This window comes from Rhinolophus ferrumequinum, chromosome 5, assembly GCF_004115265.2.
Source record: "Rhinolophus ferrumequinum isolate MPI-CBG mRhiFer1 chromosome 5, mRhiFer1_v1.p, whole genome shotgun sequence".
NCBI classification, from domain to species: Eukaryota; Metazoa; Chordata; class Mammalia; order Chiroptera; family Rhinolophidae; genus Rhinolophus; species Rhinolophus ferrumequinum.
The window spans coordinates 14,605,621-14,623,156 of NC_046288.1; the positions used below are offsets into that span (position 1 = coordinate 14,605,621).

At 38.1% G+C, this 17,536-nt stretch overlaps 1 protein-coding gene and 1 non-coding gene across 3 annotated transcripts in view; one reads left to right on the forward strand and one right to left on the reverse strand.

Annotated features, from left to right (window-relative positions):
• The window catches only part of SMIM14 (small integral membrane protein 14), a 58,586-nt gene that overhangs the window by 36,343 nt on the left and 4,707 nt on the right, over positions 1 to 17,536 (forward strand). For both annotated transcript variants that reach the window (XM_033105954.1, XM_033105953.1), the window contains exons 3-4: positions 8,258 to 8,306; positions 16,742 to 16,884. In XM_033105954.1, the coding sequence (XP_032961845.1) occupies positions 8,258 to 8,306; positions 16,742 to 16,884 (192 nt within the window). The remainder of the gene's footprint in view (positions 1 to 8,257; positions 8,307 to 16,741; positions 16,885 to 17,536) is intronic.
• Positions 5,620 to 5,721, reverse strand: LOC117022699 (U6 spliceosomal RNA). The gene has a single exon (XR_004423103.1). It is a non-coding gene; the product is annotated as a U6 spliceosomal RNA (small nuclear RNA).

Consider the following 17,536-nt stretch of genomic DNA (forward strand, 5'->3'; position numbering starts at 1 on the left):
GAGGCCATGAATTCTTTCTTCCTCATTTGTGATTTTTTTGGGGGGAAGGGGGGCAGTTAAAAAATTCAAAGGTGAAGCACAAACTCAGTTTGAATGAATGTTGAATTAGATTTTAGTTACTTGTGGACCAATCCCACACATGACGGGAACACATAAGAGGTTACTTGCTCATTTCATATTCAAAAAGAATCCATTCTCCTCCATTTTCTTTTATGAACCATTTGCTATAAAGGAAGGAGCCCGTTGAATAAAAGTTGTGGGGCAAGCAAGAGCAACGCAGGCACTAGAAACAAAAGTAGAATAGTAAAATTGGGTCGTTAGAGGCTACTCTTCTTCCAGCATACCTTACAATAAGTGCTGGTTATATCTAGAAAAGACACCGTTGAATTAGTTACCAGTGAGCTCTCTCTCTCTCTCGCTCTCTCTCGCTCGCTCGTTCGCTCTCTCGCTCGCTCTTGCTCTCTCTCTCTTCCTCCTTGCCCCCCCCCCAATTCTGAGTGGTGACCAATGTAACTTGGAAGTTTAGGTCTTTTTCTACCTTCATATTCTAAAAGCCATAAGAATTATAATAATGGAGCTGCCTGAAAAAACAAAGTGATCTAATTTAGGTTCTGTTTAGAAAGTGAAGGACAAATTGTATAAAACTCCATTGTTAAACAGGAAAATCTGCTTAATAGGAAAAGAACGTAAACATCTGAATTTTGAAGGCAAAATATAAATATTTGAGGTACAAAATATTAGAAAGTCATTGTGTTATACAGTATATAGAGAAAAATGCTACAATATAAATAACAAGATTCAAGCCCAAAATATAAAAGACAGAGGTCTTAAGGTTTCACTTCTAAGTAGAAAGGACACAATGAAAAATAAGGTTCTAGGAGGATGTAAATCGTGCTAGTTAGGAAGCACTGGGGTTCTGTTAGGGCACTTTCTTAATTAAGTACCTCATAATATCTACAATATTGCTATGATCTGAAAATATCCTATAGGTCATGAACTGAGTTCTTTATATACATTATATATATATTTATATATACATTATATATATTTATATGTATATATATACATACATATATATATTTATATGTATATATACATTATATATATATATATATATTTATATTTAATTACATCCTTGAATCCACGCAGTGACCTTAAGGTTCATAATGTTGTTTGAAACTCTGCCTTAGAAAGTAGCAGACAGAATTTGAACTCAGATGCCTCTGACTTTAAAGCTTCTCTGTTTAACTACTATTTTGTACCACACTGTTTACCAGTCCACAGGCAGCTGCTATTCAGGGAAAAGAAGGGCACCTCCAATATACATGCGGTTTTTGAGTAGACATAGAAAAATAGCAAATATGATCATGTTTAGGTACTTAGTCAGCTCAGACTACTACAGCAAAATAGCACAGCCTGGGTAGCTTTAGTTCTCAGAGTTTTGGAGGCTGGGATTCCAAAATCAAGGTGCCGGCAGATTGGATGTCTGGTGAGGGCCCTCGTTTGGTTTGCGCACAGCTGCCTTCTTGCTGTGTCCTCACATAGCACAGAGAGAATGACGGCTCTGGTCTCCTCCTCTTCTTATATCATGGGAGCTCTACCCTCCAGATCTCATCTAAACCTAACTACCTCCCAAACGCCCCACCTCCAAATACCATCACATTGGGGATTAGGTCTTCAACATAGGAATTGGGGAGGGACAGGGTGGGGCATGAACGTTTAGTCCATAGAAGGTATATTTATAACTCCAAAGAGAGACTTTCTGTTCTTTGTAATATTTTTCAAATAGTTTCTCCAAGGTAAGATTCCTTATGAAAGTTACATTTATCTGGTTTTTGTCATTAGAATCTTCTCTGATCTACATTTTCCCACACGCCTCTGCCAGCCAAGGTTTCTGGTAAGCTTCATGAATATTCTAATAGACTATTTTAGGTTCTGTAATTTTCCCTAACATTACATTTCTGTGCCAAGACTCTTCTATTCTTTCAGTCTCTTTCAGTCTTTTTTTCTGCCTTTTCCCCCAATGAAGAAACACATTTATTCTACTCGTATTTATGCTGTCTCTGCAATTTGGAAGGTAACTCACCTCATGAACTTTTCATGACCATTCTGGTTAAGTGAGGAGATCGAAATCTTCTTTTAATTCTTCCCGGGGATCCTAGGATCATTGTATAACATGAATGTTTACTTGTACAGCAACTATTGGCTATAGATAGCCCACTTGCGCTTCCTTCCTCCGTCACAACACAGAAAATGTTTGAAGTTCTATGGCTCCATCCTATAGGTACTGCCATATCTGTTTCCTTCACATATTATCCATGGTTTTCTTCTAATTATGTTTGTTTTCACAAATTGTCTCCTTTTGGAGTAGCCAAAATCTGCATCAATAGTACCACTGTATTCTCCAAATAAGTCAAGAGAAAATCAATCTGCATTGTAAATTAGGCCTCTGTTTAAAGAGTTCCATCAAAACAGTGAGATTCTCTTGTTTTAAATATATGGTTTTTGAATTCTGTAAAGACTATCATTTACCCATCACAGCTGTTTGAATCTGATACACTGGAATGGGTTTTCAGTATATCAGATTCAAACAGCTGTGATGGGTAAATGATTCCAACACCCTGGTGGGGGAAAGAACACTGTGTCTTGGGGTAGGAATGTGGTCCTGATACTTGGGCACCTCATCATTCAGAGTCTGCAGCATCACCTCTTTGTGAACATGAAGGATGTAGCCAGGAACCCATAGAAGACCAGCTAGAGGGCAGGATTCAACCCCAGCTCTTGATGGAATGTCCCGAAGGTTTGCTGCAGCTTGGGCTAGAGATGACATGTTTCACTCAGCCAGGCTCCCAGTGAATGATATTTTCACATTCTTGGTTGGTTTGCAAACCAGAAACAACTAGGCAATACCCAGTGTTTCAAAGAAGAAAAAAAAGCTCAGAGTTCTTACAGTGAAAAGTACATTCTTGAGGAGAATCAGTCCTGCATTCTAGCCTCTGGATTGGTCTGAGATTGTTCCATAGATGAAAGGTGGTCTGGATACTGGATGTCAGGCGGTCTGGATACGTGAAAATTCTTTCCTTAGTCCTTCAGGAGTAATCAGAGGGTTACCTGGAGGTTTGATGCATATCCAGGCATTGACGTAGGACTGGAAAGTTCAAAATTTTTAAGTTCCCAGGCTAGTTAAAACAAGAATAGAATAGTTTCTTCATACCTCAACCTACTTGTTTTTAGTAATTTAGCAGCTCGACTGTAGTGACTCCATTTTATTCCTTTATTCTATTCCTCAGAACCAACATAGCTTCCACATTAAACTGACAAGTTGTACATTACCCCCCACCACCACCTTTTTTTTTTTTTTTTTTTTTTTAAGTCATAGTCCTCTTCTGGTGATACCTAAAGGAAGAAAGCTATCTTTTAGTGCTGAAGGAAAACATTGGCTGTATTGGTCTTAGAGACTATTACGTAACTGTAATTTTCACTTTACTCTGAATTTACTTCAGTTCAATTGTACAGTAGTACATCAACTGGTTACAAAGAGTATTTTGTAACCATTTAAAATTGTGGTTGAAAGAATGTTTCATGCTGATGATATGTTACCCAAAATTAGGATACAAAATTTTATACCTTGTATAGTTGAATGGAATTGTGGTAAGAATTTCGACTTTGGAGTTAGTACTGGATATGTTAGTTAACCTGCTCCAAACCCAGGTTTCTTCATTGATAAATTAGGTAGAATAGCACCTGTTTCCTGACAGTGGTTGTGAGGATTAAATAAGATAATAAAGTTCTTAGTATGGTACCTATCACATACAACTTTCTAGTAAATATTTGTTATTATAATAATTGTAGTTGTGTGAAAGTGTGCATATTTTAACAGTAGAAATGAACATAAAGAGATTATATTAGGGCAGTGAGTTACTCTACATTAATTTCTAAAAATTATGTAATGTTATAATATGTAATATAAATTATTTCTTAAATCATTTAAAAAGTAGTATATGTAAATTTTAACTGATCATTAAAATATGTTTATATTTAAATATATCTCAAATATATAATGAGAAAGTATTCCTGTTTTCCACATTGATCAAACATATAGGTGTTTGTTATATATTGATAGGTCTTAAAGTTGGAGGCAGTCAGACAAATGACTTACTAATAGCAAACTGATGATTTAAGCACATTATAAAGAGTGTTTGGTTGACTAAATACTACAGCTAAGTAGCATGGCCACGTTGGCTTTTCGGTTCCTCATCACCAACTCACTGGTTTTCACCCAGGGACCTTTCCTAGTTGCTTATTCTGGCTGGAATGTTCATCCCTTTGATCTTTATCATGTGGATAGCCCTTAAGTGTTACTGCTTCTATCTGCCTAAGTGGCTACTCGATTGCCACTATATCTTGCTATCCTGTTTTGTCTTCTGCGTGGCTTTAATTTTTTTATGTCCTTTATGAGATTTTTTATACTATGTTTGTCAATTGTCTGATTTCCCCCACAAGGCTGTATGATCCACAAGAATAGAAATTTCATCTCATTCATACCATATCCCCAGTACTTGGAGATACGTAATAGGCATTCAATATGTAAATATTTTTTTTTTAAAGATTTTTTATTGGGGAAGGGGAACAAGACTTTATTGGGGAACAGTGTATACTTCCAGGACTTTTTTCCAAGTCAAGTTATTGTCCTTTCAGTCTTAATTGTGGAGGGCGCAGCTCAGCTTCAGGTCCAGTTGCCATTGCTAGTTGCAGGGGGCGCAGCCCACCATCCCTTGCGGGACTCGAGGAGTTGAACCAACAACCTTGTGGTTGAGAGCCCACTGGCCCATATGGGAATTGAACCGGCAGCCTTCTCAGTTAGGAGCATGGAGCTCCAACCACCTGAGCCACCGGGCCGGTGAATATTTTGAATGAATAAGTGAATAAATGATTATTGCATTACTAGACATAACTAGTGAGCATCTCACATTTCTAAATGAATATTTTTATATACGTACACAAAAATATTTGCTTTTTCTTTTTCTTGTGGTATTTCCTAGGTGTCTTTAACCCATGCAGTGTTCAGTGATTTAAAGGCCATCAGATAGTTACTATTTTAGTCTTGGAGTTTGTGTGGCAACTACTCAGCTGTTGTAGTGAAAGTAGCCGTAGACAATGTGTAAATGAATGGGTGTGTTTCAGTAAAACTATAAAAATAGGCCTCCAGCCTGCTGGTGACTCCTGCTGTAGACCACAAACCCACTACAAGGATGTGTGGTGAAAACTAGACCCGGATTGTCACGAAGGAGAAAAAAAAGCAGTGAGCATCTAGTAGGCTCACACTGGAAAGGACGATGGGACTGGTGGATTCCTAAGGAAGGAGCTTAGAGCTGGTGACGTGGCCCTACGTAGAAGTAGGTTTGTGAGGAAATAGATGTATAAAGATTTTTGGACTTCTCACATGGAAGTCATGTATTATAGATACTGTTGAGTTACAGATAGCCAGTCAGACCTTAAGGGCAGATGTTAAGGCAAGGGCTGCACTTCCAAAGCCAGGCTGACACCGAGTTACATGATGTACAATGACCTGATAATTTGGTGTTCATTTATTTTTTTCTTTTTCTTTGCTTTTCTTTTTTAAATATGGAATGCTTCACGAATTTGTTATCATCCTTGTGCAGGGGCCATGCTAATCTCTGTATCGTTCCAATTTTGTACATGTGCTGCCAAAGCGAGCACAATTTGTTGGTCATTTAGATCACAGCTATAGATTTTGGGATATGCTATGTCATTGCTAAAGATTAAACCCAGGATAATCAATTGAGTAGGAAAGTTATTTTGGCTCCTTATTTGATACCTTAAGTAATTAGATAGTTCTTGTTCGATCCAAGGAGCTTTTTACGTAATAAATCTCTCTTTGTTTTACATTCTCTACCAATGCTACTTGTATGTGGAGGAGTAATGGGGAAAGACACACATGCTTATAAAAATGTAAAAACATCTCTGGAGAGATTCGTACACGCGCGCACACACACACACACACACACACACACAACAAACAAAAAACGCCTGAGTGCTGGGGAGGCTGAAGGATAGGAGAGAATGGGAGATTTGCCTTGTGCAAACTATCCTTTTGTACTTTTGAATGTTCTGCTGTGTATACATATTATTGGGGAAAAAATAAATCAAACTTCAAATATATGCAAATTTAGAGGCTTATTATGTCTGTTTTGTGACCAAGGGTCTAAGGGTCTTTTTTCCCCAATTTCTGTAGAATGTGTATTTTTTTTACAGTATTATTAACTATAGTCATCATGTTGTATATTACATCTGCATGACTTAGTCATTTTATAACTGGAAATTTGTACCTTTTGATTCATTTTGCCCACCACTGACACCCCCCCCCCCGCCCCGGCAACCACCAATCTGTTTTCTATATCCATGAGCTCGGATTTTTGTTTTTGTTTTTTGATTCCACATATAAGTGAGATCATACAGTATTTATCTTCTTCTGTGTGACTTATTTCACTTAGCATAATGCCTTCAAGGTCCACCTGTGTTGCAAATGGCAAGATTTTGTTCTTTTGTTATAGCTGAATAGGATTCCGTTGGATATATGGACCACATCTTCTTTATTCATTCACCTGTAGATGGACACCTAGGCTGCGTCCATACCTTGGCTATTGTAAATAACGCTGCAGTGAGCATGAGGGTGCAGTTATCTTTTCAAATTAGTTTTTGTTCAGATAAGTACCCAGAAGTGGAATTGCTGAATCATATGGTAGTTCTATTTTAAAATTTTGAGTAACCGCCATACTGTTTTCCATAGTGGCTGCACCAATTTACATTCCTACCAACAGTGCACCAAGAATTCCCTTTTCTACATATCCTCTCCAACACTGGTTATTTCTTGTCTTTTTGATAATACCTGTAGAATGTGTGATTTTAAGAGTTTTTGGGTTGATTTCCTTTCATATTTAGAAAGCATTAAGATATGCAGCATATTTTTGCATTCATTAAGAGCTGTTTTCCCATTCTACTTCAGTAGGATTGCATGTAGTGGTATACACCAGGGCAAGCAGGATCATCTTAGAGAACAGTTTACAAAATGATTTGTCTAGCTGTTAATTCCAATAATTAGTTTAGATAAGGTCATAATTAGTGTGGCAGAGTAATAATAATAGTTAGTGTTTCTTGGATTGTTACTACAATTCACATGTATCGTCTATTTTAATCAGATTCAGGTAATATTATCCCCATCTTACCAGATGAGGAAACTAAAGCTTAGAGTTCTTAAAGAATTTGCCTGAGGTCTTGAAACTCTAGAAAGTTGCAGAACCAGACTTGAAAGCGGTCTTTCTGTAGAGCCCATGTTTAACTACTAAGCACACTACTCTATAGTTGCTTCCCCAAACAATCACAAGTTGTGAGAGTGGGTGTATTGAAAAGTTGTAGTTGAATGGAGGCTGACTTGAAAAGTTGCATGCTCCTTATTCTCTTTACTATGTAATCATCTCTATTTTAAGATTAATGCGATTATCATTTCTAAACCTCCCAAAAGGCTTCAGCATAGGGTGAACATTCATAAAAGGATGATATATATTTATTGATAGATAGTTTTCTTCTTAATTTTTTTAAACCTGACAATCATATCGTTCCGAAATTAGGTAATGTAAAAAGATAGGCATTGAAAACACGAACTTCCCACCTAACTTCCCATGGTTGTCAGAGCCCACCCTGCTGCTCCATCCCACCCTCTACCCCTGTGGTGTTCGTTTTTATTAGTTTATTTATCCGACCACTGTTTATACAGAGGTAAACAAAAAGGAAAAAAGTATGTGTTCTTCCCTTTCAAAGGTGTATTTTCTACAAATAGAATCTTTTTTTTTCCTATCTGCTTTAGTTTTCAATGGGGAAAAAAATCACATTAACAAAGTTTATTCTCTCTCTAGTAGCTCTCCTCTACAGTACAGCGGTTTTCCTTGGGGAAATCTAATAACGTAAGGCAGTAGGAGTTTCTGTCTTAGGTGATGTTTTTTTAATTCCTTAATTCAAACAGTTGAATTGCAGTAGTATCACAGTATATTTGAAAACTATTTTGAGTAGGAGAAATCCCCCCAAACTGAACAGCCCCTCAGTATGTTCTGCGTTTATCTGATTTTGATGTATACTATGGTAGCATGCATTAAAAAACAAAACATGATCTCTCTAATATATAGTATCCGTCTGGGGTGAGGTCCAGGAGCTAACGTTCCTTTCTTCTTCTTCACTGTAGCTGAGACAGTCCCAGTCCTACTGCACAGACACGGAATGTCTTCAGGAATGTAAGTAACGGTGGGACGGGAGGAGGCTTGGTGTTCGGGGCAGAATTAGAGGCCAGATGACTGAATGTCAAAAATTATTCTTACAGTTTGTTTTTTAAGGAAATGTTTCTCGGTAACATGTTTTCTACTAAATATTTAATTTTTTAACTTAAAAAAAATTTTTTTTCCTGCCTCAAAAACAAACCCTGTTCATTGAAGAAAATTATAAAAATCAAAGAAAAGAAAGAAAAGGAGAAACTTACAGAATACTAAAAGTAAACACTGTTGACAAACTGGGTGTAAACTCTTCCAGACCTTTTTCTTGGCAAATATACGTGTCACAGGGCACTTTTGGCTGGTTGAACTGGAACATTGAGGCTGCTAGCACAAACCCCTCACTCTTTCCTTAACATCTATTTTCATCCATTGGCAGCTTTCAGAACTTTGGAGTAAAGGAAGAGGCCATTTTTTTCCGAGGTTTGGAAGCTTTGGGAGCCTGTGGAGTCATTCCTTTGGTTCTGACATCCGCATTCTCAAGAGGGAATGGGCAGTGGGGAGATTTCTCTCCATGTGGCTTTATACAGTGGCGATAGTAAAGTGAGAATCAGAGCAGGAAGGTGGGTCCTGCATAGTGAATGGAGCTGACAGACTTAGTGGCCATTATGTGAGGCATTTTTCAGGACAGAAATAACTTGCAGGATACTTGAAGGGGAATTAATAACTAACATTTAAGCCTGCCCAGTCTTGTGCTCTATTAATTCGACTGTTAAGAAGGGAAGTATGATGTTCACAGGATGGTGAAGACCGGCACAGTTAGATTTCATGTACACTTATAACGTGGCATCATCGATTGCTTTGTATGTGTTGTTTTTCACTACTATGTTATGAATATATCAGTGTATATTTATTTGAAAAATATTTACTGACTAAATAATAATCTATTAGGGGTCATTTAATCAGTGTTTAAATGACTCCCTTTTGTTGGAATCTTAGGTTGATTATATATTTTTTTGCTATTATAAGCAATAGTTAAACATCCTTTGTATGCACATTTTAAGGCTTTTGACATAGTGCTAAATTGCATTTATTAATAAGCTAGTTGCTTATACTTAACATCTCTGAAGCTAAGCTCTACGTTATTATGTATTTGAAAGTAAAACAAAACACAGTAAGGTACCACTACAAAGGGGCTTGTTATTACGATATTAATTGTTGCTACTGCTGGGTGAACTGGGTGTCCCATCAAATTCCATAACTATAACATTTTAAAGAAATAGGAGCTGGTAGAGTGCCTTGCCCAAAGTAGGAATTTTGTCAAAATGTAGTCCATTGGTGCAACAGGCTAATAATTTTAAGCTCTGGACAAGAAGGTAATGGTAATGTGCAGATGTTGTGTTAGGTTGTTAGGGTGATGGGTGGTGGGGCCCTCACTTCATGTTTCTTTATTTCGCTTCTTCAGTAGCATTCATTAATCTGCATCATGCCCTCTGATAAGCAACTGAAGTGTTTGCCTCACCAGGTAAAGCTAAAACTTGTTCGTCTAGTTGAAAATAATCTGATGAACTTCTTACAGGAAAACTAGTGTGTGTTATGTTTGTGGTATTTGTGACCCTTGAGCCAGCCCCACCTGTAACCAAATATACTCTTTATTTCAGAGTGAATTTCATTTCCTTAATCTAAAGACAAATTCTAGATCTTGAATATTAATTTAGTCATATTGACAAGTTCCCGCCTCCCCCCAGTTCTTCTAGCATTCGTTGGAAATCCTTTCTGAGAGCCATATTTTTAAATGGCTTAAGCAGTTGTTTCCTCTGGGAAATAGAAACACTTTTTCTGTATGTTCTAAAATCTCTCCAATGAGCTCATGCTGTTTTCAGAAAACATAGGTTCCCACGATCCCCTTCTCAGGTTCAGTAATTTGCTAAAGTGGCTCACAGTACTCAGGAAAACAATTAATTTACTATCACTGGTTTATTATAGAAGCTACAACTCAGGAGCAGCCAGACGGAAAAGATGCATAGGGCAAGGTCTGAGGGGAAGGCGTGTAGAGCTCTCCTGTCTTCTCTTGGTGTGTTCCCCTCCCAGCACCTCCATGTGGTCACCAGCCAGGAAGCACCTGAGCCCCATTATTTAGGGTTTTTATGGAGGTTCCATTCTATTGGCACAAATGATTAAATCATTGGCCGTTGGTGATTAACTGGATCTCCAGCCCCTCTCCTCTGCCGAGAAGTCGGGGCATAGAGCTGAAAGTTCCAACCCTCTGTTCACACTGGTTGTTAAACTCTGGCTACCAGCCCGCATCCTGAAGGTATATAGGGGCCCACCGAGAATCACCTCATTAGCATAAACTCAGGCATGGTTGAAAGGGATTTATTACCGTGTTCCCCTGAAAATAAGACCAGGTCTTATATTAATTTTTGCTCCAAAAGACGCATCAGGGCTTATGTTCAGGGGATGTCATTCGACAAATCATGCTAGGGCTTATTTTCTGGTTAGGTCTTATTTTCGTGGAAACACGGTATGAATAACAAAAAACGGTCCTATCATCTTGTCACTCAGGAAATTCCAAGGGCTTTGGAAGCTTTGTTCGAGGAACCAGGATGCAAACCAAATACATATTTCTTATTATATCACAATATCACATTACCCATTGGGCCTGCCATGGTGTGTTGCATGTATTTGAGATGATTTAATTGAATAGGGCTCTCATTACTTCATGAGGCCGCAGAATCTAGTTGCAATCTGTTAACAGATCTAGTTGTTGTGTGATTCTTTATAATGAGTTAAGTTCCACTTAATTGTGATGTCCACCCCAGTTTGGTCTCCAGAACAGTATAGAATAAGTCTGCTTACTCTTCTGAAAGACTGCCTTTCGTATAAAGAGTTGTATGGAAACCAGCTCTATCACTAACTTACTTTTGAAGTACATGGTAGCTGTAGTGAGGATAATGTAATTACTGTATACAAACCAAAAATTACAGGCTTAAAGCCTACTGGTGCATTGTCCACTTTCTATTTCCACTTTTTCCACTGGAAACCTATAAAAGTATGTAGAAATAGTCCTCCAGGATTGGCCAGCTTGTAGAGCCTCCTTCTCTTTCATCTTCCTGTGTTCAGCTAAGTTAATAGCTTCATTGTGAATATTCCATTTGGCTTCTTATTTATAATAGTCCTGTTTTGCTTAAAACCAAAGACTTAATCCTTAAGCAGAACAGAACACTGTATTTTGGTGTACAAAGTGTTTTACATTTTCATGATTTGACATCTTTCCAGTTACCACAATAAAAACCACAGCGGCCAGATCATTTAAAGGCCCATTCACCTCTCCAAGCTCACCTTAAAATAGTTGCTCCTAGTGTTTGCTTGTATTAGCTGCATGCAGTGTCACGGAGTGTGAGTAGCATATGAGTTCTGAGACTATACAAAGGAAGTGGGTCTTGTCATAGGGGACTGTGAATAATCACAGAAAGACTTCGGTGATTCATTCATTCCACAGGGTCATTCGTTTCTGTTCCTCAATATTTCAGGAAATCTAACTCAGTTCAGATACCCAGTATCTCCAAACCCCAATAGATTTTAGAGGTACTTTTTAGTTTAATTCAATATATTTAATTTTACATATGGTACAAAAATCAAGAACTTAATTAGTGTACAGTGAAAAATTGTCTTCCTACTCATTCTCCCATCTACCCAAGCTCTATCTCTAGATGCTATTAGTCTTCTGTGTATATATTGTTTCCAGAATTTCATATGTATGTACAAGCAAAATATGTTATTTGTCTCTGCTGCCCCCATTTTTTGGACACACTATTCTTCATCTGCTTTTTTTTTTTTTACCTGTCAAAAAAAAAATAGCATATCTCATGGAGACTTCCTTTAACATTTTTTTAGTTTCATAGTATACATTGTATAGCTGTACCATAATTTATTAATCAGGCACTCTTGGCTGCCATTTAGGTTTGTTCCAGTTTTTTGTTAATAACCTTGCACAATATGCCCATGTGAAAGTACATTCTAGAGCAAGTCTTAATTTTGTGAGACTGCTATAAATGAAAAACATTGGCTGTGATTAAGAGGTTCGACTTTAATTGGTTCATCTGTTACCCTTTATTGTGAGCTGGACCTTCAATTAATAAACAATACGAAAATGATCTTATTAAATCTTGGAGGTCGGGAGAACTATATCCACTTAGTCTTTTAAGTAGAGAGATTCTACTGCATACTACGACCCTTTAGAAATTTTAGAGGCATCCTTAACTTCTTTTCCTTCCTCCTCCAGTTGCTGTCAATCATGTACATGAAACATGGTAACCAGTTCAGTCAATCATGAAGTGTTGTGCTTCTTCCATCCTAGTACCCGTTTGTATTTGACCCTTTTCCATTCTTCACCATCTTATCCAGGCCAGTTATTCCCAGTAGGGTTTATCTGCACTCAGACTTTTCAGTGCTGTAGTTGACCCTAATACTGGTAATGGCTAATTTTTATTGAATACCTACTATCTACTGGGTACTGTGCTAAGTGCTTTTCATGTACTGACCGTTTCAATCCTTACAACTATTCTATGAGATAGGTGATGGTAATATTTCTATTTCACAGGTAACAAAACTGAGGCATAGAGATTATTTAGCTAAGAGAAAGTTTCGGTTCTTAAAAAGTTAATAACCTAATTAGGAGAAACAGGAAACCATCCCTTCAAACTAAAAATGCTACACTAGTCTAGAGAAGAAAAGAAAGAGTGAGCAGAGGAAATGGAGATTTTTACAGAAGAGAGAGGGGTGTAGGATATAGGTGAATAAATGGAGGTTAGGTGTAAGAACAGGCCAGAAAGGGAAAAATGAGTACCCCTAGGGTGAGTTTCCAAAGTTGGCAAATGCTGTCAGCCAAACTAGCATTGACTATTGCGTCAGATTTCATTTGGAAAGCTTTTAAATTATTGTTGTTTCCTGACCCCATCCCTGAGCTGCTCCTTAGTTAGATAGTGTGAGGCAGGGTCTTAGACTCTGTGGTGTTGGTGTCCTCAGAGGCTATTCTGATGCCCAGGCAGGCTAGGAACCACAGGCGACAGAAGGAAGAAGGTGTAGGGTTGGCTAGAGCAGAGGGTGCTCGTTCTGAGAAAGGGTAAGACTTAATATCCGATGAGTGGGCCAAATCATCTGCGGAAAAGCCAGGCTGAAAGTTCAGCGTTGAAGCATAGACAGTATAGAGTGAGTCACTGGGTTGGTCAGCAGAGATGCGTTAAGAGCAGTGTGTTAAGCAGACTTTTCTGGCAGCAAAATGCAGGAAGGAAAGGCTGCAATAAGAACCAAGCCAGGGGACAGCTACAGGGAGCTACAAGTCATATTATCACTGTAGAGTCTTAAAAAGGAGTGGACATTGTATCAGGGCTGCTTTGTCCAGAAATATGAATTGTAAATTTGTGATCTGAGATTCAACTCTCTGAAGCTTCTGAGTCTTTTACTGAAAAGAGTATCAAAAAGTAAGGGACCCTTTTTCCAAATTGAATAACATAAAATTGGCATTGGAGTTACACTCTGGTGTATACAATTAAGTGTTTTATTTCTGAAATAGACGGACACTGTCAAAGGTGATAATGTATGGAAGGTACAGTTATCTTTCTTTGACTAACTTTAAATAATCTAGATTTTTTAGAAGTTAGTTATAAGCTTCTTTATCAGAAATCTGTTGTAAAGCTGTATTTTCCAATTTTACTACCTTCAGGACTAATACTTTTCAGGGTCTGCCTCACTGTGTGTCACTGTCAGAGATTATGACGTAGCAAAGAGGTCAAGAGCGCAGGTGCTGGAACTAGACCTTGTATTTAAATCCCAGCTTGGCCGCATACCAACTACATGACATTGGGATTTAACCCCCCTTTTCCCCAGTTTCCTCATCTGTAAAATGAAGATACGATAGTACCTACCATAAAATAAGATTGTTAAAAGGAGTAAGAGATCATGTCTGGTTCAAAGTAACCACTGAAATTTTAGCTATTATTTAGTAGTAAAAATAGATAATACTTGTGTGTTTTTTTTTTAAATCACTCTTGGATCAGCATAGGGGACAGAATTACAGGAGGCAAGAGTAGTTATGGGCAGATCAGTTAAGAGGCCATCGGACAAGAAGTAATTGTAGCTTAAGCAAGTATGGGAGTGGAGCTAGAAGTAGACAGATTTGAGTAATATTTAGGAAGTAAAATGGACAGAAACTTCATGATGGGTTAATTAAGTAAAGGGTCATTGAGAGAGAACGAAAGGTTTCTGGCCAAGGCAGCTGGATGAATGGAGACCCAGTTTGGTGGGGCATGGAGGGTGGGGCAGGGGTGATGCTCATGGATTGAGTTTGGGATCCTGAGTACGTTAAGTGTAAGGTGGGATTTAGTCACCTGTGTTTTTCAGAAGCTGGTGAATGGCTCTGATGTGTACCACGCTTTAAGAACTGTTGATGTAAAGATAAAAAAAATACAGAGAACTGTTGATGTGGATAGATGATTGGAGATTTGGGTCTGAAGTTCAGAGGGTCAGGACTGGGTACAAATTTAGGTGTGATCTGCATCCAGAAGGTAAATGAAGCTACGGGTGAGGCTGACAGTGTGTGTGTAGAGCAAGAAGAGAAGGGAACCTAAAAGTGACCATGAGGAAGTCTAAAATTTTACAGCCAGGAAAAGGAAAATGAACACGTAAAAGGATGGCTAAGTGTTAGAAAGAAAATCAGGCAGGGGTAAAGAAGACAAAGGAAGAAAGTATTTTTCAAAAGGAGAGAATGGTCATGGAAATGAGGACTAAAGTTAACCCGTAGGCTTAGCAGCATGGAGGTGACCTTTTGAAGAGCTGTTTGAATGACGATGGAGGTGGATACCAGCCAGACGAGTGAATGTGACGTAGTGAGATGTAGGCAGCTCTCAAGATGTTAGCTTTGATAGCTGGACAGAGAAAAGGGTTGAGGGAGGGACTTTTTTCCCTCCAAAGATAGGAGAAACTTGATTATGGTTAAGTGATTATAGTTGGCTGCAATGGACAAGGGGGTGTTGAATACACAAAAGAGAAAGGATAGTGGATAGATCTCTGCAAGAGCAATGGGATCCAAAGCTCAAGTGAAGAAATTGGTCTTAGTTATGAAGGGAGGCATGTTCATTATGATTGGGGGAGAACAAGGGAAAGAATGGATTTGGATATTGAGAAAACAAAACTGCTGATGAGTTGTGTGGTGATTAATGCAATTCTGGTGACTCTGAGTATTGCGTTAGCTGTTTCTGGGGAAGTGATTGGGCTTGGGACAGAGGCTATGTTCCTGCTCAGCCTGTTCTTGGGCTAGCTCAGTTCTTTGCTTGACTCTGTCCCCTTTGATCACTAATCTTTTGACTTCAGCAACGCCATCCATCCCTTCCTTCCATTTCTTGGGAGTGAGCCCTAGGCCCATGGACCCCAATGCAGTGCATCAGCTTAGTTTGAACATTGTTTGTCTGGATTTCTTTCACTTTTTCCTGAGGCAAAGAGAACAAAGCCAAACAGTTACAGTCTTGATGGGCTATTTTAATAACCAACTAGAGATACTATGTATTTTTTAGAATTCCAGTCTTCTGTAATTTTCATTTCTGACATTTGTGTTCTCTAATATAATTCAATAAAAAAATCTGTTTCATTTATTAGAAGTTTTTTAAGTTCATACCTTGGGCCAGGTGCTGTGGTAGGTACTTGTTATTCTGAATAAGACGTGGCTGCCTCAAGGAGCTGGGAAAGACTGATACCTACACACACCCCTGGCCTATTTCTCTTGATAAATGGGTAGACTTTAAAATACCCAGATCTAAATCCAACTTCGTTTTGCAAAAAAGAAGGCCACTTTTATATCTCTGTTTCAAAATATCATCAAAGGGATCTTTGTATATTATACTGATGTTCCCTTTTCCTTAAGTTCTAGTTTTCTTGCTGCTTCTGTAATTAAAATTCAGAGTCCCCCGTGCCCCCCCCTCACCTACCCCTCCACACTACCCAAGTTAGAGTGTCCTTACTGTATATCAGGTGATTTTAACCTGGGTTCTATAGATCTCTGTATATCTGTGGATTAGTGGCTTTGTGGGTCCATGAACCTTCCACAATTATATGCAAAATTGTTGAATGTGTGTACATGGATTCTCCTGGTGGAAAGAGTCCTTAATTTTTATCAAATTCCCAAAGGATTCTATTACTCTAAAATATTAAGAACTGCACTATTAAAATTTTCATTTAATAGACTTTGGATTTGACTATTATACCATTTACCATTTAGATTTTCTCACAGGAGGAAAGAAATTGAAAATGTAATACCTCATAATTGTATTTCTTAAAATCGTTGATACAACTTTTTATATTAATACAGTTTTTGAAGTTGACATTTAAGCAATTGTTTTTACATTTATTTAACAGTATTATAATCACGCTACAGTTTTTGTTGCAATACATTTTTTGTTTGTCTTCAGTACCAGGACCCTCCGCTGATAATGGCATCAGTATCACTATGATCTTGATGGCCTGGATGGTTATTGCTGTGATCTTGTTTCTCCTGCGACCTCCTAATCTAAGAGGATCCAACCTAACTGGAAAGCCAACCAGTCCTCATAATGTAAGTGTTGTGGATTAGATACCCATTGCAGTGGGGGGATGACTGTGGCCTGGGAAGGGGGATGAGTTTGTCTTGACTGAAATATCTGAATTAGGAAGAGGAAGATTTCATTCATGGAATTAGTCTTCCTAGCAAATCTTGCAAGCTCAAATGGCTTCGTCTTCATGAAGTTACATAGAGAGAGCAGCACAGTAGCCCAAAAATAATTTTAAAATGATTTCCAATCTTTACTCACGAGAAACATAAAAAATCCAGTTTATGATAATCTACAGCAATATTTCTCAAATCTCAGTCCTATACTCCCCAGTCCTATTCAACTCAAAGTTGATCCCTTGCTTCTCATGCTTCCAGCTCCCTACATTTTCATACTAGCTACTGTCCAAATGTTCCCCACCCCCACTTCATTTTCTTCCTCTGTCCTAGCTATTAAATATAGTAGAGACACTGAGCCTATATGGCTAAATCCTGTTTTCCTCATTTTCCCATCCTGTTTCTCTCAAACTCATTTTTCCAGTTCTGCATCACAGTACATCAACTGAGCTGGCAAAAGCAGAGGTAGGAATCATTCATGTTGATAAATCTTTTTTTTTTTTTTTTTTTTTAAATTTTTTTTATTGGGGAAGAGTGTGTTTCTCCAGGGCCCATCAGCTCC